An 18165-nucleotide genomic window follows, 5' to 3' on the forward strand; every position below is an offset into this window, starting at 1 on the left:
CCTCTTTTCTCCATATCATTTCTAATCTGTGTCTGCTTCCTGTCATCCTCCTGGTTTTGACTTAATTTTTGTTCAAATTCATGTGCTTAGCTAAATCATTTTTTATACTTCATCACACTTAAATTGTATAAACACTGAAATCTCTTTAGTGCAATCGGCATTACACGATTAATGAAGTAAAGATTTAATCCATGATAAGAGAAAATTTTCATGACTTAGCACCTTTGAGATACATTTTATTGTAACTTTCCCATGTGTGAAAACTTTTCCACTGATGTCAAGAGTCCAAAATGAGTGATAAACATAAAAGTTCTTCTTCTGCATTTCCCATATTTATATATTTAACTGTTAAACTATACTATCTCTAAATAAATATTCAAATTGTATTTAAAAGCCCCACAAAAAAATCACAATATCAAGAACATAAATTCTTTATTTTAATATGTTTAGCTCTAAAACTGTCTTTAAATGATTGTTAACATCACCTCATGTCTTTTTTAACTTCCCTGAAACACAACAGAGGATTTTGCTGTGGTAGCTACAACCCTGCAGATCTAACAAATGCATCTTGCAGGAGTTTACTGTGGCTGAGTTGGAACACAGCACTAATGTCATTTTGCACCACTTCACTTCAGTCCTTTCCTGGCTGAGCAAGATCAGGTTGCACCATCAGCAAAGCTTCTGTATCTGCTGCTGTTGTTAGTACTGGCATTGTAGATGTACAACTACAAGCCTTCAGCTGATCCTTTCAGACAAATGAGCATTGCTGATTTATTAATCAGGGCAGTTTGTAGTCAATTCAAAGCTTAATGGTCTATGCATGAATTCATGTGTTATGGCTTAATAATCAAGGTGTCCTTTGGGTCATAACTTTCAGTATTTGGAATCTTAAATTACACGAGTTTGATATTGTGATCAGCAAACCGTGTCCAAGAAAAGCTTGAGCGGTGTCGTAGCTCCAAGGAGGTTAGAGGCCAACTCAGTGGGCTTGTGAAGTGTTTCTGTTTGTGTCTTGTTCCTTGAAGGTGTTGTGAATTTTCTCCATCCTTGCAGATTTCTAAGGTGTTCTGAGACTGCAAGAACGCTCAGGGGGGATGGTCAGTTTTTACCCCACGCTGCTTCGCCTGCAGTCACTCACACAACCAACAGCTGAGCCCACACACTCCCAAACCTACCAACCATGACCTTTTTTTAAACACCAAGACCAGTGTTGTCAAATAAAAAGAAGATTCTGACATGTCTAATGCACATTTGTGAACACCTGCAATGAGTCCTGTGTTGGTGGAGGGTGGATGGGTAAAAGCTCTCAGTCAGTTGTTGGCAAGTCTAGAACCACCGGATCCTTCCAGCTCACCAGAGTGAGTTCTACCATTGCCAAACACTGTGGGAGAGTGCACCGGTAACCACCACCAGATCTGTTACACGGAGCAGCGTCTCAGAGATAACGCTTCCATGACAACTAGTGACATCTGAGACAACCCAATCGATGAGATCCACAGTTCATCCTCCCCGTCCCTTCCTCTCCTCTCTGTTTGGTTCTCACTCACAAAGACAGAACACAAGAGATGCCAGAGTATTTAGAAAAGTTTGGATTCCTATAATCTGAAAAGCTGCATGTCTGTCTTGTCCTATATTGGCACTACACATGATTGCTCAAATAAGGAGAAACAAAGCAAAAATGTGCTAGTGCCAAAATGGGCAAAGAAGACTGGACGTGAGGTTATTGGAGATCCATCACTCACACTTGAATCAGAGTCAGGACACCAACACAGGCAGTGTGGTTCTGTCTCTACTCTGTTTATGGCCCTATGGTAATTCACTGATAGTGTGCTGTGACAGTGAATTCTACCAGTGCCATACACAGAACAGGAGGAGATGGAAGTGAAGTCTGACTATATGTAACAGAGCAACAGCACAAATGTGAATCCTGGCTGGACTTCTATGTCTTTTCTGTAAAACTAACTGCAAATCTTTTTAAGTTTTGTGTTTTTGTGCCAGTCAAGTGCAGAGCGGAAATGATCAGATTGTATCAGAAGCAGTAGTGTCCTTCCCTCATCTCTGTTTTGTCTATAGCTCACAGGATAGGGAGTAAATCCAGCTATGCCATCTGCTGCTGGGCTACTGGATCGGCCTGTAGTCTGTTTATCCCAGTTCACCCACTGTCTTTGAGTAAATCTGCACAGTGATGCAGATATAGCTCTAAAATTTCAGCACCGGATTGCTGATAGGGGTTGTATTTTTGCACTGCATTTATGGCCTCCAGAAGAGCCTTCCTGAACATGGTCTGAAGGTCTGCCGCACAGATTGATTCTGGCTGTAGGGAATGATGTGCTAAGTGATTTTTGAGATGCTTCAAATGGGTCCCAAAGCAGGGCTCATCTTCCCGTTTCCGGGAGAAATCGATACAGTAAAAAGCTTGAGTGAGAGAGAAAGAGAGAGAGCCTGAGAGAGAGAGGGAGAGAGAGAGAGAGAAAGAGAGAGAGAGTGAGAGATCAAAACATCCTGAAATTGCTCTGTTTAGCTGGTTGTTTTTAGTTGCTCCTCCTATCTTACTTGATCTCACAACTGAACAATGATTAGTAGGTCGCATGTTTCCAAAACATCTGACGGAGGCTGTAAATTTTTCATAAATTAAATAAAATGTATTCAGGTCCTTCCGTCTTTATAATAAGACCACAGTGAATGCTAAGTCCACTGCACCTTGCGTGATCACTGTTTATTTACCTGAGATGTTTACATCACATCATTTGTAATAATCTTGGAAACAAAATCATTAACTCATAGTTTTCATTGCCATTGTGATTACAGTCAGTTTGACTACAGCTCATAGTTCCCTATTTCCTAATTTATTTATCTCTGTTTATTAAAATCTTGTGTAGGGCATTACGTCTTACCTTAGAAAGATGATCTAGTGTCCTTATTACGCTCAACAACCCTTCACTTTAAAAAAAAAAATGCAGAAGAAGCTTCTTTAGTGAATCAACCCTTCAAAGGGGTCCAGAAGTAGAATATCTTCAAACCATCTTTAAAATATAATAAAGATGACAGAATTTCCCGATCATTCAACTGGATGAACTGATCAGCATGTGATGGAGGGGAGCTGACTTTTTATACTTCTTCAACCCTTAGGTCCAAACATAATCAATTTACCCTCCAAGGCTCCACGTCGCCATCCCTCGCGGCTCCTTGCTTGTTTGGGGCAGCAGAGGATTTTCTAGTGAATAGGTATTTAGTTGGTAAGCATCTTAACCCAGTAGCAGTATAGTAATCCATGCCACCCTCCTCCCTTTCCTTCTGCCGCCTTCACACGCAGGTCTGTGGAACATTTCCCCTGCGCCTTTTACGCACGGAACGCGCACTGCAGTGGCAATGATGAGGAGAGCTAGATTAATAATCCAGAACTGCCCATATTGACTTTGGTATAGCACAACAAAATATGTGTTATGTTAAAACAAATAAACCATTAAGGCACAAAAAACTCGTCATGTAATTAAGAATTGGGATAACAAGAAAAATTAGTATTTTCTAATTCTTAGCTCTTAATCACCTTTCTCAGTGTCCAATAAAATTTCGCCAAACTCCAGCCTACATGCTACAAAATACCGTCCTGATGTCTGCAATCAGACCTACCAGCATCCACCGGGTGTGGCACACCGCTGCAACCAGGCCTGAAGCTCCGCTCTCTCGTCCTTATACAGGTCTGAAAGTTTCTCCTACCCAGGCCTCCTCTACTCCTCGTTTTATACCTGCACACAAACGTCCCTCCAGAGCTCATTTACCTGCTGTCGGTGACTATTAGACAGATTGCAAGTGGAAAAAGAGGCATCATCCTTTCAGCTGACGTGAGTCCATTGGAGTGGGATTGGAGACAGGTTTCGGTTACGGCTCTCTCAAAGTTGAGGCTGAAATCCACCCGTGTTCCCTTTGTCCTCTCCATACATTATGAAGGATGCGCAGCCGGTCAGCAGCGTCTCCTCGTTCTCCTTCGACTCCTGCTGCTCAGGTTACCCTGAAATAACTTTACTCTCATTTTAAATTATTACTGTGGTATTACTCATCATGTTATGATCAACTGCACTTCCCCCCATTTTTAGCAACATTTAAAATCCCTTTATCGCAACCGGACTGGATTATGAACATGAATCTTCAGTTTTCTCAAATTTATACAATCAAGAACAGGGGATCAAAAAAATTAATATTGAATCAAAGATTTTTCTTTTTTTCTTTTTTAATGAGTATATGGATGGATTTTTTTTTTTTTAATCTAACACATTTTGTAGAAAAAATATAAACGGACCAAAATAATCTGGTTATACTGAGTGTGGCAATGCGGGCAAATTAAAGTAATGTTGGAACTGGAAACCAGAATATCCTCAGAACGAGGCTGCTTGTCCAAACAGCAATGAATATTTCATAAGATCATTATGTGCTCGGCCTTAGTCTTCAGAACTTCCCCTCGGCATACAGACGGAGCATCTTCGGATATCTGTTTTCGTATTTCATTTGTAAGGCTAAAAAATACTAGAATTAAACGAGTAGTTCCAAATTTACAATCTGAGGGCTTAAATGATATATATAACGACGTATTTGGGGTGATTTTTCGGGGGGGGGGGGGGGGGGGGGGGGGGGCTCCATAGTCTGTTTATCTGCAAAAAATAAGTTTTGACACTTTGTCGACCTTCACTTTTTCCTAAGCCGCGTACACAGATTTTAATGTCACTGAGAAGAGATCTGTTTTATTCTGGTGTGTCTCTGAGCCATGACAGTGTGTCGATAGCAGGATCCTGAATCTGAAGCATCTGAAAGGAAATCAGCCATCATTAATTGAATGAATTGTGTTTTTTTACACCCCTGATTTTTCCCACATTAAGGTGTCAGAAAACCTTGCCAGTGCCAAAAAAGATTCTTTCTTTTCGCCCAACGTCATTAAAATAAAAACACCAATAAAGGTGAACAAATATATTTATACAGGCAGAGGTTTATTATACTCACCTGTTTAAAGAATATATCTCCAGATTTTAGCTAACAATGACCTACATTATTGTATATTTTAGTTGCATCTAAAAACTTCAATCAACCTAAAGTTAATAAATATTGAATTCATTTTGTGACAAAATTGCTTTTTGACCGTGTAAAAATCTGCATGTGCCGCCTGTCAAAGAGACTTCTTCAGTTCTAACAAAAAAAATTTAAAGAATTTCAGTCGCCTTTTTTTCAAGCTCTTGAGTCTACCATCAGCTGCATGACTGAGAATGTGCTGTTGTGTCTTCTAAGGGACACTTGTAAAGACACGTCAATGTTTACTACCATCTAGTGGACAGAGGAGAGACAAACGTAATGTCTACTACCAGCGTGAGTTTCCCACAAGATAAGAACGAATTTTTATTAAATCTCAAGACTTTACAGTTAACAAAAATTTAATTTCTTGCAATAGGAACAAAACAGGGGTGGCACAGAGGTGAGATAGCTCCCACCACAATCTTCCTCTGACTAGTCCAGGAAATCTTGCCTCACACGCAGCGAGGTTTCTATAATGCATGCACTATAATGCATGAACCGAGAATACAGATTGATCCCAGGAATTGTGTACCGCTGAGGCCACAAGAATTTGGTTATGCACGTACAACATCCTGGAGAATACTCGAGGATCACTGGCGTGTGATTTGCTCTTGTACAAAATGTGGCAAGAAAACTTGTCCATGTAGAACAGCAAAGACTGAATGCAGCAAATTCTGTCAGTGTCATTGAGCATCACATTGTTTGCTAAAATCCTCTGGATAGTGCAGGAGATAACTGAGGCAGTCATTCAGATGGTGACACAAGCATGAAATTTGGCACAGGTGTTATACAGATTCTGCTTTATCAAAAAAAGGTGTTGGCAACACAAAAATTCAAAATGGCGACTATTTTTCAAGATGGCTGCCATGTCACACTGATGTCATTGTCCATTGCAGATTATGTGTAGCACAGTACACAATCTAAAGACCTTGTTTTTTGGGAAATGTGGGGAAGTCACTTTGTCCAAAAATGCTGTGATATGTACCATAAAAAAGATGGCATTTAAGATGGCTGCCACAAAAAACTAATTTTGTTGTATCTCAGGAATTAACAGACATAGATATGTGATTTTGGTGCCTAATCCAACATTTTTGGGGTCAAAGAATGTGGTAGAGATGTTACTTTGGCCATACCAACAGTGATATTGACCATGAGAAAGATGGCATCCAAGATGGCCAGCACAAAAGACAAATTTTTTCCATAGTAGTATGCATAATTGCATATTGCCCGCAAAAGAACAAGACACACAAACAAAAAATCTAAAACAGTAGCCTGAGAAGTGAAGATTTAGACTTCACATTTGCAGCTGCACAGAGCTGCACATGTGAGACCCAGTCTGTAGCACTTGCAGCTACCACGGCAGCCTGATTTACAGTCGCATTTGGTCAGCTGATGGCAACTCTTGGCTGTCAAGAAGACCTGCCATTCTTCACCAACCTTCTGCTTCTTCTTCCCAGTCAGCACAGCTCTCTACTTCTGGCTAACACTCACATGTGCTCAGGGTGAACCTGCTCTCATCTGTAAACAAAAGCACAGGGTGCCAGTGGTGAACCTGCCACTTCTGGTATTCTATGGCAAACAGGGTCCACCAGAGGATGTCAGGCCCTCAGGAAGTCTGTTTCTGATTGTTTAGTGAGAGACCTTCTGGAGGTCATTTTGTAGGGCTCTGGCAGTGTTCATCCTGTTCCTCCGTGCACAATTGGGGTGGGGCTCAGGAGGTAGAGCAGGTCATCTACTAATCGGAAGGTTGGTGGTTCAATCCCTGGCTACTCCAGTATGTGTGCCAAAGTATCCTTGGGCAAGATATTGAACCCAGAGTTGTTCTAGATGTATTCATTTGAGTGCGAATGTCAGATAGAAAACACTTAAGATGTGGAAAAAAGTGCTTGTATGAATGTGTGCGTGAATGGGTGAATGCAAATGTGTTGTATAAAGTGCTTTGAGTGCTCATGTGGAGCACTTTATAAGAACTAGGCCATTTACCACAAAGGAGCAGATGCTCATCCTGCTGATGGCGTCTCCCTGTCTCCTGGAATCTTCTCAGCTGTGCTGGGAGACACAGCCTTCTGGCAATGGCACGTATTGATATCCTGTTCTGGAGGAGTTGGACTACCTGTGCAACCTCTGTAGGGTCCAGGTATGGCCTCATGCTACCAGTAGTGACACTAACCCTAGCCAAATGCAAAACTAGTGAAAAACATTCAGAAAAGATGAGGAGGGGGAAAATGTCAGTGGCCTCCACCTGTAATGATGCTTGATGCTATACTCTGATTAAAAAGTGTTCCTTTAATTTATTTGAGCTGTGTATTATTAACAGATTAACAGACACTGGTGGTATCGCTGCTGTGAAACTCAACCTGGGTTTGGTGTTGGCCAACTAATCCTACTAACCTAGTTGATGAATTATTTAGATAGCTGGGCAGCAGTGGTTAGCATGGTTCCCTCACAGTAAGAAGGTTGTTGGAGTCCATCTTTCCACATGCATCTCAGCAGCAGACTTCTGAGTTTAAGTGGTTAACTGTCTCTGCATCCCTGCTTCTAAAAATGGATGAACAGGTGGATGGATACCTGCCAAGGGTTAAGGGGCCGTCAAGACATGGAATTAAACAAAGAAAAATAAATGCAACTGAAATTGGATTAGAGGAGTAACTTAGACACATATAAGAAGCTACTTTCAGCTTCTCCCTCATTTGCAAATGCTCGCCACAGTGGGTATCTCCACTTTTGATTTGGCAGATTTTTACACCGGATGCCCTTCCTAATTCTGGAAGGGCATCTGGGGACCTTTTGCTTGTAATGCAAATGTATAAACCACACTATGGAGCCACTAGTAACTTGGACATGTATGAGTTACTAAATTTGACCAATTTTCTGTTACTGTATGCAGCAAAGGATCATGTACTTAACAGCGGAATCTATAAAATATGGAAATAACTTTAATGTCCTGCCAGAATTCATCCAGTCACAATAAAGTCATTGTATTTATCCATTTCAGATTAAAAATGAAACAGTTCCATAAACAGTAAATTTTTGCTTCCATGTAGAAAAAAAAAACTCTCAAACTTCGTTTGCCGATGTTGGATCATTTTGAAAATTCATGCGCCTAATGGGATTTTTGGCACCAGGGGAACAAACGCACAAATTCTGGTGCTTGTCTCCACTTTTGAAAGACTTAAGAGTCAGTTGTCGACCGATCTTTCTGCATCCTTTAACAAACCGGGTGAAGTCAACACTTTTTCAGCTCCTCTGGCGGTTTTACAGACACAGCGATCACAGGTGTACTCACTTTTGATGCACAGTTTCTTACTTTGTGGCTTGCAATTTTAAGGTAGTCTTTTTAAAGTAATTGTATTTGATTGCTCATAAAAAAAAAAATTTCTTTTAAAAATTGCCAACACAGAAATAATGAATTATTTGAGGTTAAAGTAACATAACATGCTCACTTCATTTACATGATTGCTCCCAAATGCAAACAAACTGAAAAGTAGAAGTCACTTTGTGCCATCTACCATCCACAGAAGCACTACAGTGACGCTGTATAAATTTTGTTTGTTTATTTCTTTCTTCAAGTTACAAGGGAAGCACATATATTCTTTTTTTGCCTTTTAAAATTTAGGGATATCTTGAACTGTATCCTCAAAACAGGGTTTAGGAAATTAAAAAAAAAAAAAAAAAGAGAGAGAAAGAAAAACACATTCAAATGAATTATAGGCATCAAATATATGTGTTTCAGTAAATAAAATACATAACACAATGAGGAATCCAGAGGCTGACAAACAACATATAGTTTGTTTTCTGTTGCAAATGAAAATTGTGACAGCATGCCATCTTATGACTGACACCAACATACATTTGGTTATTGAGTCTAATTAGAGCCATTTTTACATTTTTAAACACCATGTCAAGAATAAGTCTGACATGCAGGTTTTAATGGCCTAAACTGAGGTAACACCCTGCAAGACACAATATCATTTTTGATAAGGGGGATTAATAATTGAATTTTTTTTTAATTCAAACAAGAGGAAACGGCTCCTTTTGATGCTGATACAGTTCTGTTTCTTTCAAGAAAAAAAAAAAAAGGATACTGATCTGTAATGCAATGAGAACATGTTACAAACATGTATCAGACTTCAGATCAGGGTGCCATCACAGCTCTGGTAACACCTCCTCCACACTAATGCCAGCAGGCACATAAAACTTTTAATAAAGCAGGAAAAACACGCAAAGTGTTCTCTGAGCAAGAAGAAGAACGACTTTGTGCCTGAATTGAAGTTTAAACTAATCTGAGATAACCACTCGAGAGTTTGAGGAATTTCTATCTATTCAATCTCACTCTTTATCCATAACCCAGTCTGAGCTGGTCCCCTTTTTGAGATGCATGACACTAAAGCCTGTAGAGCCACTAGATTTTGGTCCCACCATTTTTGGAAAACAGGCCACCAACAGCATTAAAAAAAAAAAAGAAAAAGAAAAAGTAAATGTGAAACAAAGAGGGCTTCTGTCAGACAGCAGAAATAATTTTTGACTGTGATGTTTACCTAAGAAGGGGTGTGTAGAGGAGCAGGGCTGCAACGTGTCTCCAAAGACGTGTAATTCTCCTCATCTTTTTAGGACAAGAAGTCTTTTAAACTAGTGTATAAGTATTAAACCATACATTATGATAGGATTCACCACCCGCGAAAAAACTAACTATCCCTACGCAAGTCAAACACCTATTATAGTTCAACACAAGCAATAGGCAAAGTTAAGAAGTTCAACGATTCATCAAAAACTGGATAATCCGCACTGAACCTGGCTTGACTCGCAGAGGCGTCCTTTTCATGTCTACAGCGATACAGCTCCACAAAGCCCTACACAAACTTTAACTGTGTCATGCCACAATATACAAAGATACTCAGAGAATGACAAACGCTTTCCTAAAACGGAGAGGAAGAGGAGGAGGACATGGGTGCTGAAGAAGAGAGGTGTCAGAATTATGGACCTCCTCTTCTGGTTTCTGCTGAGCATCGGGGGCCAATACAACACAGATTATCAATGAATTACATTCATGCATGTACACAATCTCACACACACACACACACACACACACACCTAGACACACGCACATGCTGTGGTGTTTGTGTGGCTTGTCATGGTTGATGTGTTGCTTGCTTGATACTGTGTGATGTGTCTGCAGGTTGCACAGAGGGCACCAGTCTGCACACATGACTGCACGCTGTGGCCTTCTGCTCCTTCGAAGTGATGATTTTAATGGCAACTGTTCATCGTGGCAGTGTCAAAAAGATGAAAGGAGCACAGGTAATTTTAAAAACAAAGAAAAACAGGATTCCTCTCTCCTTAGAAGCAGAGACCGCTCTGAGTCGTGGATTGTCATCCTGCAGTCTTCTGTCAGGGAGGAAAAGATGCCTGATGATGCAGTGAAATGCTCAATAAAGAAAAGGAAAAAAAAGAAAAAAAAAAACAAAACAAAACTCGAGCATGTTAGAACAAAAGGTGGCGAGGTGAGGCCTGCGGCACAGTCAGTCTAGGTTTGTGCTGATGACTCTCCTCCTCTGCCGGCCTCACAGCTCAGTTTAGACTGTCAAGCAATGAGATAACCTCGGCCCAAGCCACAAAATATCAACAAAATCAATCTGATCTGAACTGGCCCACGGGATGAAGAAGAAGAGGAGGAAGGGCAGGTGGTAATGAATTCCTAAGTAAGAGTGAATATTCTGCAATATCATACTGCAAATCCTCATGTAGCGATAAAAATCCTTGTGTTGCTGTAAAAAAATTGTCTTGTTTAAATATGAATATAGTACTGAGTTTCTGCTCTTTAGGAAACGACAGTCTGTTGTGAGGTGAAGGCGGCTCCACCTTCACTACAATTCCATATCCTGAGCCTCGTCTTCCGAAAAGTCTGACATGGAGCTCTCGGATGATGAGTCGCCTCCTCCTTCCTCCTGCTCCTTTAGAGCCTCCTCTGTGGCATACTTCTGGATGTACTCTGAAAGAGACACACAAGCAGGGAGGAAGACGAGTTTCATGTGGATGACAAGCTTGAGAGATTTGTGAGACCACAGATAAAAACATTTGAGCTGCCAGGCAGACTTAATGATGATAAACATGTGGCACAAACCTACCTGTTTCAGGTTAAGCACTAATCAAAATAAGCCTAAATTCAAAATCTTTGAAATTCTGCTTTAGGATTCTCACTCGATGCACAAATCTGACACCTTATCTAATGTTCTGGAACTGAAAGTTATCGTTTGATGTTACATCAGCATGTGAAATGATTACAATCATATGTGCGCGCTACCTTTGATTTTGTGTTTATAATCTTCTGGCCGGTGCAAATACATGGCGGCCGCATCCCCGTTCAGAGGATCGATGGGGTTGGGGTAGGCGAGCAGCTGAGGGAGGAACGACTCAAAGATGTTGGTGAGGTCTGGTGTATGCCGGGAAAAAAAGATTACAGTCAGTTCAGAATTCAGAAAACAACAAAGCTGCAGAGAATTATCAACAAACTGGAAGAGCATGCATCACAGGTGATTTAGGCTTCTGTGTTAAATCTATGCTGTACCCCTCTGACACCTGATGTGCACCTGCCAGGAAATGTACCTACATGTCGCATTTCAATTTATCAACGTGAGAAAAATAATCATAGCCTCAATATAAGGAATAATGAATGCTCTTAACTGAGGTTCTTAAGTGAACCAAGTTCACAAAATCATTTTTTAGTTTTGTTTTCAAAAGCCTAGTTTTTAATTTTTATTTTAGTTAACTAAAACGTTTCTTTTTCACATCTAGTTTTGGTTAACTACAATAACCTTGTAAATCAGACTTTAAGTGCAGCAGTCGTCATGGGTGCACCTACAACACCACCCACTAGGGGTCTCTCTAGTAAAGAAACACTCAATTCAGAGAACGGTTCTGCTTTCTCCTCTGGTATAACTAACCTTCTCTTTAAACTGTGAGTGGCTGACAGAGAAGGAACTGCTCTGAAGATCCTGACATTTTTAGCAGAGTTAACCTCACTGTATATACAGCTCCGTGCAGGGTGAGGAATTGTACTAATCTATTAAACCAACCAGACATGAATTAGATGGATATTAAATGATAATGTTTCCTACAGACAGTATTTATCTGGCATATTTAGCAATTTGTTTTTTCCATTTGCCCCAAAACAACCACGTGATTGTTTTATTATCGAACAATCTCCTCGCTCTCATTTTGAAAGTTCAGTTGCTGCTAACCAGCTAGTTCTGGTGCTTCCCAAACAGTGTTTCCCTGCAGGCAGGCTGGTCTCTGCAAACCAGCTCTCTCCACTTGGTTGGTCAAACGCTAACTGCAGCGTCGCTAACTGCAGCCGGTGACGGCAGTCCCTGTTCCGCTCTGCAGATCAACTGTGAGCTGAAGGGGAACCTCTAACCAGAACCCACTGCAGGTGGAGAACTGATGCCGCTACGCCAAGGCTTCAGAGCAGAACAGGAGCAACTGTCGCCGGCTACAGTCTGAGATGATGAAGCTGAAGTACAGTTTATATTTCCACAAAATCCAGACCACCACAAATAGATGTATACATAACATCTAAGTCACATAAGCAGAAGTAAAACATCCACAATACTACTTTTGTACATGAAAACTTGCAATTTCAAGAAAAGGGTCAAACTGATCACAGCACTATTGTGCTGTAGACTGTGATGCTATCATCATCAAGAAGTATTTTTAGGGCAGCCAAGGAAGCTTCAGGACACGAAGATTTAAGAACCGTTCGGGGCTAATTTGATATCTTATTATGCCATCAGGATGCCCCCTTTCAGTCGATCAGACTAAAACAACATTCAGATACATAATTAAACAAGTGTTGCTGTTCTCTGGGAGAAACATTCATTAAATATACATGCTGAAACCCACTATATTCAATATTAAGGTGGCACAAAGCCGTCAGTGAAGTGCTCAAATGATCACGCTTCAGCTGGGGTTACTGACTGTAATCTTCAATTTGTTTAAATGCTAAGTCTGTTACAGTTTAAGATTATTATCTGTGCAGAGTTGGCGTCAAACTGGTGTCACAGCACCCACGCATAACACTCAAAATGCGTACCAAGGTGTTTTCACACATACAGTATGTCTAGACAACAAACACAGCTGTGGATCATAAGCAAGCTGAAGAACAGCAATGTACCTCAACAGCAAACCTAAAGTTTGGTTTATTCACACTTTCACTTAAAACTGTCACTTTAACAAAGAGAAAAAAACTCCCCTTCAGCAGAGTGTGTGTAAACACCTCTTAGTCACGGGACCTGATCTATCAGTGCTCAATGTATGACCTCAATACAAGCAGCAGTTATCACTAAAGTGTAAGCCGATTAAACCGAGATGCTCTGCTTCAAGCGGCTCTTCAGGGGTGCAGCACAGGCCGCTCGGTTTGTGTTTTTATTGGCCCTACTTTCACTCAGTTTTACAGAGTGACCAGTCAGAGTATGAATATATAAATTGTCTCGCTGTGGCCTACCATAGAGAGCTGTCCATGTCTGGTTAATGACATCTAAACACACAGTTCCTGACCTGAAAGAAGAAAACACTGTGAATAAATGATGAAGAATAAGAGCCAGGATTTTGAGTAAAAAGTTAACACAAAACATCAGATAGTATCAATGATTTTCTGTGTGTGTGTGTGTGTGTGAAACATTTTCTAGCATACAACTATGACGGAACTGTGATGTGTTGTCATACAGTGTATTTAGTCTTCAGCATGTTCACTGGATAAATGACCACTGACATCTGAATCTGTCCTACTTACGCTTCATCAATGTTGGGATGAAAGATTTTATTCATGAATCCTAAAAAAAAAGAAAAAAAGATTTTTTCAAGTTATTAAGATATCTATTTTTTAAAGTGTTAGGTGCTGCAGATTCCAAATGTTTTATACCTATTGAAGGTGATTTGAAGGGGTATTTATCAGGCAGGTCCACCCGAACCTTCCACACTCCTCCTTCATACGGCGCTAAAATAAAAACATAAGCAATTAAAACATTAGCAATAATATGAAAACTGTTAACATAAACACATCTAAACTAAAACATATCAAAAATTATCCACCATGTCTCATGACTGTTTTAATATACGTGTAAAATTGAAGAATCTCCACATACTGGTGAAAACCTGGTCAACACTGTGGAGCATAATTGTGAAATTTTTTTTAAGGAGGGTCTTACTTCCAGGTGGTCCATGAAACTTGACCACAAACTCGTTGAGTCCACTAAGGATGGTGACTTCATGCTTGCTCTCAATGCTGATGCCTGGTTAAGAAAAATGCCCTCGAAAACAAATAACAGCCAACAAGCTGGCAACGTTACACATGATCAAATATGTTTGTTTCTTTTAAGCTGGGCTGCTGTGTTACATTTCAGATTTCGCCCTCTGTGAACGTGTCTGGGCAGAGGTCACACATGGGATCGATAAAATTAGCCAGAGTAATGAGATCAATAATTCAGCGGCCTCAGTTAGTCAAACGGCCCACTTTCAAATCAAAACGAGCTAACAGTGAGACTGACGGAAAAATATCTAGCAAGGGTAGAAAGTTTTCTACTGCACACATCCTTTCAGCGTACAGAGGCACAAACATGAGCCAGTGCAGTGCTCTGCTTAGTTAATAATCACAGTGTGCGGTGACAGCAAGAGACTGAGTCAGCTGTCTGACAGCAATGCAGAAAGGTGGAGCGCGTTTAATCTCAGTGACTGGGCGAGTGTGACACAATGACGGGAAAAAAACAAAGAAACCACAAAAGTAACTGTTGCACCCCGTTTCATCATCTCATCACAAATCCTTCTGTCACTGCTATTACAACAATCTAAAACGAGGCAACGCTCAGATGCTAATTTAGTTACATTTCTGAAGTACAAACAGAGCTACACAGCCTGACTGTGCAACAGCCAGGAGGCAACACGACTATAAACATCCAGCAGAGCAGAAGGTGTTTTTTAAAAAAAAAGAAAAAAAAAGAAGAAGAAGCAGCAGCAGCTCTGAATAGAAAAAGGTTTGCAAACCACTGACCAAGAAGACAGGGAAGCTCTAAATGTGATCTGAGGGAGCGGCTCCTATAAATAAAACCTGTTATAAATGTACACTTGCGCAGCAAAACTGAGCAACTCTCTCGTGCTTTTCCCCCCACAGGGTTATCCATAGAAACCTCGCTAAGAGTAAATACACAAGGCATATGCTATATTTGGACAAAAGCTCACAGAGCACTTTATCATCTCCTTTTGATACAAAGATATGAAGAGTTTATTTATCCAGTTATGGCTCATTGTCATTACGCCAAGCACATCTCTTCCATCTTTACTGATACAATTAAAATAAACATCAACCTACAGAATCACTTGACCTACAGCAGATGTGGAAATATATTTTGTGTGACATAATCTGTCACAGTGAATCAGTCTCACACACTTGATTTAAAGACACAGTGTGAAACTATGAAAGGCATCTACTGTTACACACTGCTGCTCCTGGTTTGGGAACTGGTGAAACGAGATCCACAACAGCAACACCTGATGGGTTCCAACATGTTTTTCCTCAGTCACTCCTATTATCTATTATTACATTTCTCATTTCACTGTGCTAATAAAAAAAACAACAAGAAGCTTATTTTGTATCTCCCACCACCATCTCTGTTTATAGATGTCACTCTTTGGTTTCAGCTTCCGTGGTTAAAATGTATCAGACTGCAATCACCGCACAAATCATAATAGGGTTAATGTGGCTGTATAATGCTGATAGCTTCAAGGAACGAATGGGAATGTTAAATTGTCAAAATTAATCAGGGCATCAACACTAATAAAAACATAGCTCAGCTATATATCTAAACAAAAGTTTGACTATAAAATAATTTTTGGTCTCCCCCCAGGACAAAAAATAAATGACAGGTAATAATGATAGACTTCTTAAGGTAACACAGACTCACTGCTTTAACAGTATGTGGCTCAATTGAGCTTACATGCACAGTCATCCCCTGAAGGGCCATTTTGAACCATAAAAAAACCTTACAAAAATGTCCAACTTTATAGCAACCTCATAATTCACTTACTAAAGCACAATCTCTTCAAACTCTGTGCCCATAGGACAGAAAGGATTAATTCATTTCATTCTCACTAATTAATTACTTAATCAACTATTTATACTATCCAATTAAACTTTAAAACATAATAAAGTTACAAAAACATTAATATTCTGATGCCCAGGTTGATTTCTAATTTTTAAGTTAAAAAAAACTTAATAAAAAATAATAAACAGGAAATCTTTGCATTTATTTAAGTGGAAAAGTAGCTGATTCGTTTTAATGAATGCCTTTCAGTGTCACGTGTGTCTGTGGAGGTGATAAATGAATATGAGTGAGTGGAGCCATGTCCCTGCTCCCAGCCCCCACATCCCGGCCTGACCCCCCCCCACCCACCCCCCAATCCACACACACACACACACAGAGCACGCTTGTTGTTCCTCGATCAGCTGTGTGTGAAGCCCCGCCCTCTACCGTGTTCCGGATGGTAACAAGCTGACCAATCAGAGCGCAGCATGTAGCTGCAGGACAAAAACAAAACAATTGAGCCTCACGCTGTCTGAAAAGCTTTCGAGCAAAAAACTTGAGCTGGTCACTGCAAATAATAATTATTAACGCAAGCATTTATATGAAGGCAAGAAGCGCAGGTAGAAGGCAACAAATAAAAACTACGAAAGAAAATAATTATGTAAAAATAAAGATCAGAATGACTTGCTTTTTTTTTTCTTTTTTTTATCAATCACAGACTGAAATTAAACTCTTTTTGCCTCACATCCTGCCGGAGAATCTGGTTAAACACCAGCCGTGACCACTATGTGTATTATTTGTGATTTGTTTTAATTTGGGCAACACGACTAGAAAAACGAATAAGCATAAATGATTGAAGTCTTTTTTCCTGCCCTCTAACGTTAATGAGCGTACGCTTGTTAGCTCTGCATTTTCCAAAGATCGTCTCCACACCGACCTTAATTGTTCTTTCTTTGGTGATAGCATGCTACACAGCTAGCTCCCTCGGCGTTAACGTTACCAAATCATGCCTAAATAAACATGTCTTTCCACATATGTGTTTCCAAAATGTACAAAATCCTTCCACAGTACTTCCTAATGTGTTGTCAGTCCGATGGAAGGCACATTTTAGGAGCCAGTAGGCTAAAGTAAACGCTTTCAGGCTAAGGCTAACAGTGTCCAAAGCTAACAGAGAGCTAGCAGCCAGCGTTGTATTGCGACAGTTTCCGCTGCTAATTCTCAATCGATACAAACAGGACGATAATGCTAACGTATCAGCGAGCTAACGCTTCATAACAGGTTGCGGAGTTCACACAAATAACGTTAAATAAACGTCCTGTTCGCCATCCTGCTAACTGAGCTAACGTCCAGAGCTGCCCGTTAACATTAATGTCTTCATACTTTTCACAAAATCTCCTTAATCTCACACAGTTGCCGGGGACCTTACATATGATATACACACACTTTCACAACACCCAATGAGAGCAAATTATGTAATTAAGCACCACCACAAAGCTAACAGCTGATCGTTCAAATAAAACACCAGCTTCTGTTTATGTACTGTAAAGGATACAGTTTCACCACGTCGGTATCCATTCGCCTCTTTCCTGGACTTGGAGACGACATTTTTGTATTCCTTTTCAGAAGTGAGCTAAAAATACTGCGGCTACTCAGCTATCTCAACCTCTCAGCTTGAAAATACCAAGAGAAGCCCCCCTGAACCGTATCAACAGCCTTTCCACAACGTCCATAAACGAGATCCCAGCTGCAACATCGCCCACTTCTTCTCTTCTCTTCTCTTCTCGGCCGTTCCTCGCCTGACCAGCTCGTGTCCCGTCCTGAAGACTCTCTGCCGGTGACATCAACCTCCAGCGACCTGAGCAGGGAGAGGAGGGGCTGAGCTACAGAAATACACCCAAAAGACGCGACCACACTATCAGCACGCTGCCTGTTAACCACATTTACTTACTGCAGTAGATTGTTTCTGCAAGATGGACGACGAGATTTAAGGAGAGAATTCAGCTCTGGGTCATTTTATTGAATCTGCTCACATATG

At 40.5% G+C, this 18165-nt stretch overlaps 1 protein-coding gene across 1 annotated transcript; it reads right to left on the minus strand.

The window, feature by feature from the left end:
• Positions 1-8597: 8597 nt before the first annotated feature.
• Positions 8598-18119, minus strand: LOC115782390 (ubiquitin-conjugating enzyme E2 H-like). Its single transcript, XM_030732572.1, has 8 exons — positions 18079-18119; positions 17683-17985; positions 14262-14338; positions 13976-14050; positions 13847-13886; positions 13559-13611; positions 11360-11488; positions 8598-11047 (listed from the first exon to the last, which is right to left on the minus strand). Exons 2-8 carry the CDS (start codon positions 17733-17735, stop codon positions 10923-10925), a joined length of 552 nt encoding a protein of 183 aa, XP_030588432.1. The 5' UTR covers positions 17736-17985; positions 18079-18119; the 3' UTR covers positions 8598-10922.
• Positions 18120-18165: the final 46 nt, after the last annotated feature.

The sequence above is a fragment of the Archocentrus centrarchus genome, chromosome 6 (genome assembly GCF_007364275.1).
Source record: "Archocentrus centrarchus isolate MPI-CPG fArcCen1 chromosome 6, fArcCen1, whole genome shotgun sequence".
Classification (NCBI taxonomy): domain Eukaryota; kingdom Metazoa; phylum Chordata; class Actinopteri; order Cichliformes; family Cichlidae; genus Archocentrus; species Archocentrus centrarchus.

Excerpts from the sequence above, each read along its gene's own strand:
- LOC115782390 (XM_030732572.1), bottom strand. The coding sequence starts at position 17,735 with ATGTCGTCTCCAAGTCCAGGAAAGAGGCGAATGGATACCGACGTGGTG. Across the intron at positions 14,339-17,682 it reads GATACCGACGTGGTGAAACT|CATTGAGAGCAAGCATGAAG; the intron begins GTATCCTTTACA and ends ACCAGGCATCAG. Across the intron at positions 13,612-13,846 it reads CATCCCAACATTGATGAAGC|GTCAGGAACTGTGTGTTTAG; the intron begins GTAAGTAGGACA and ends TTCTTCTTTCAG.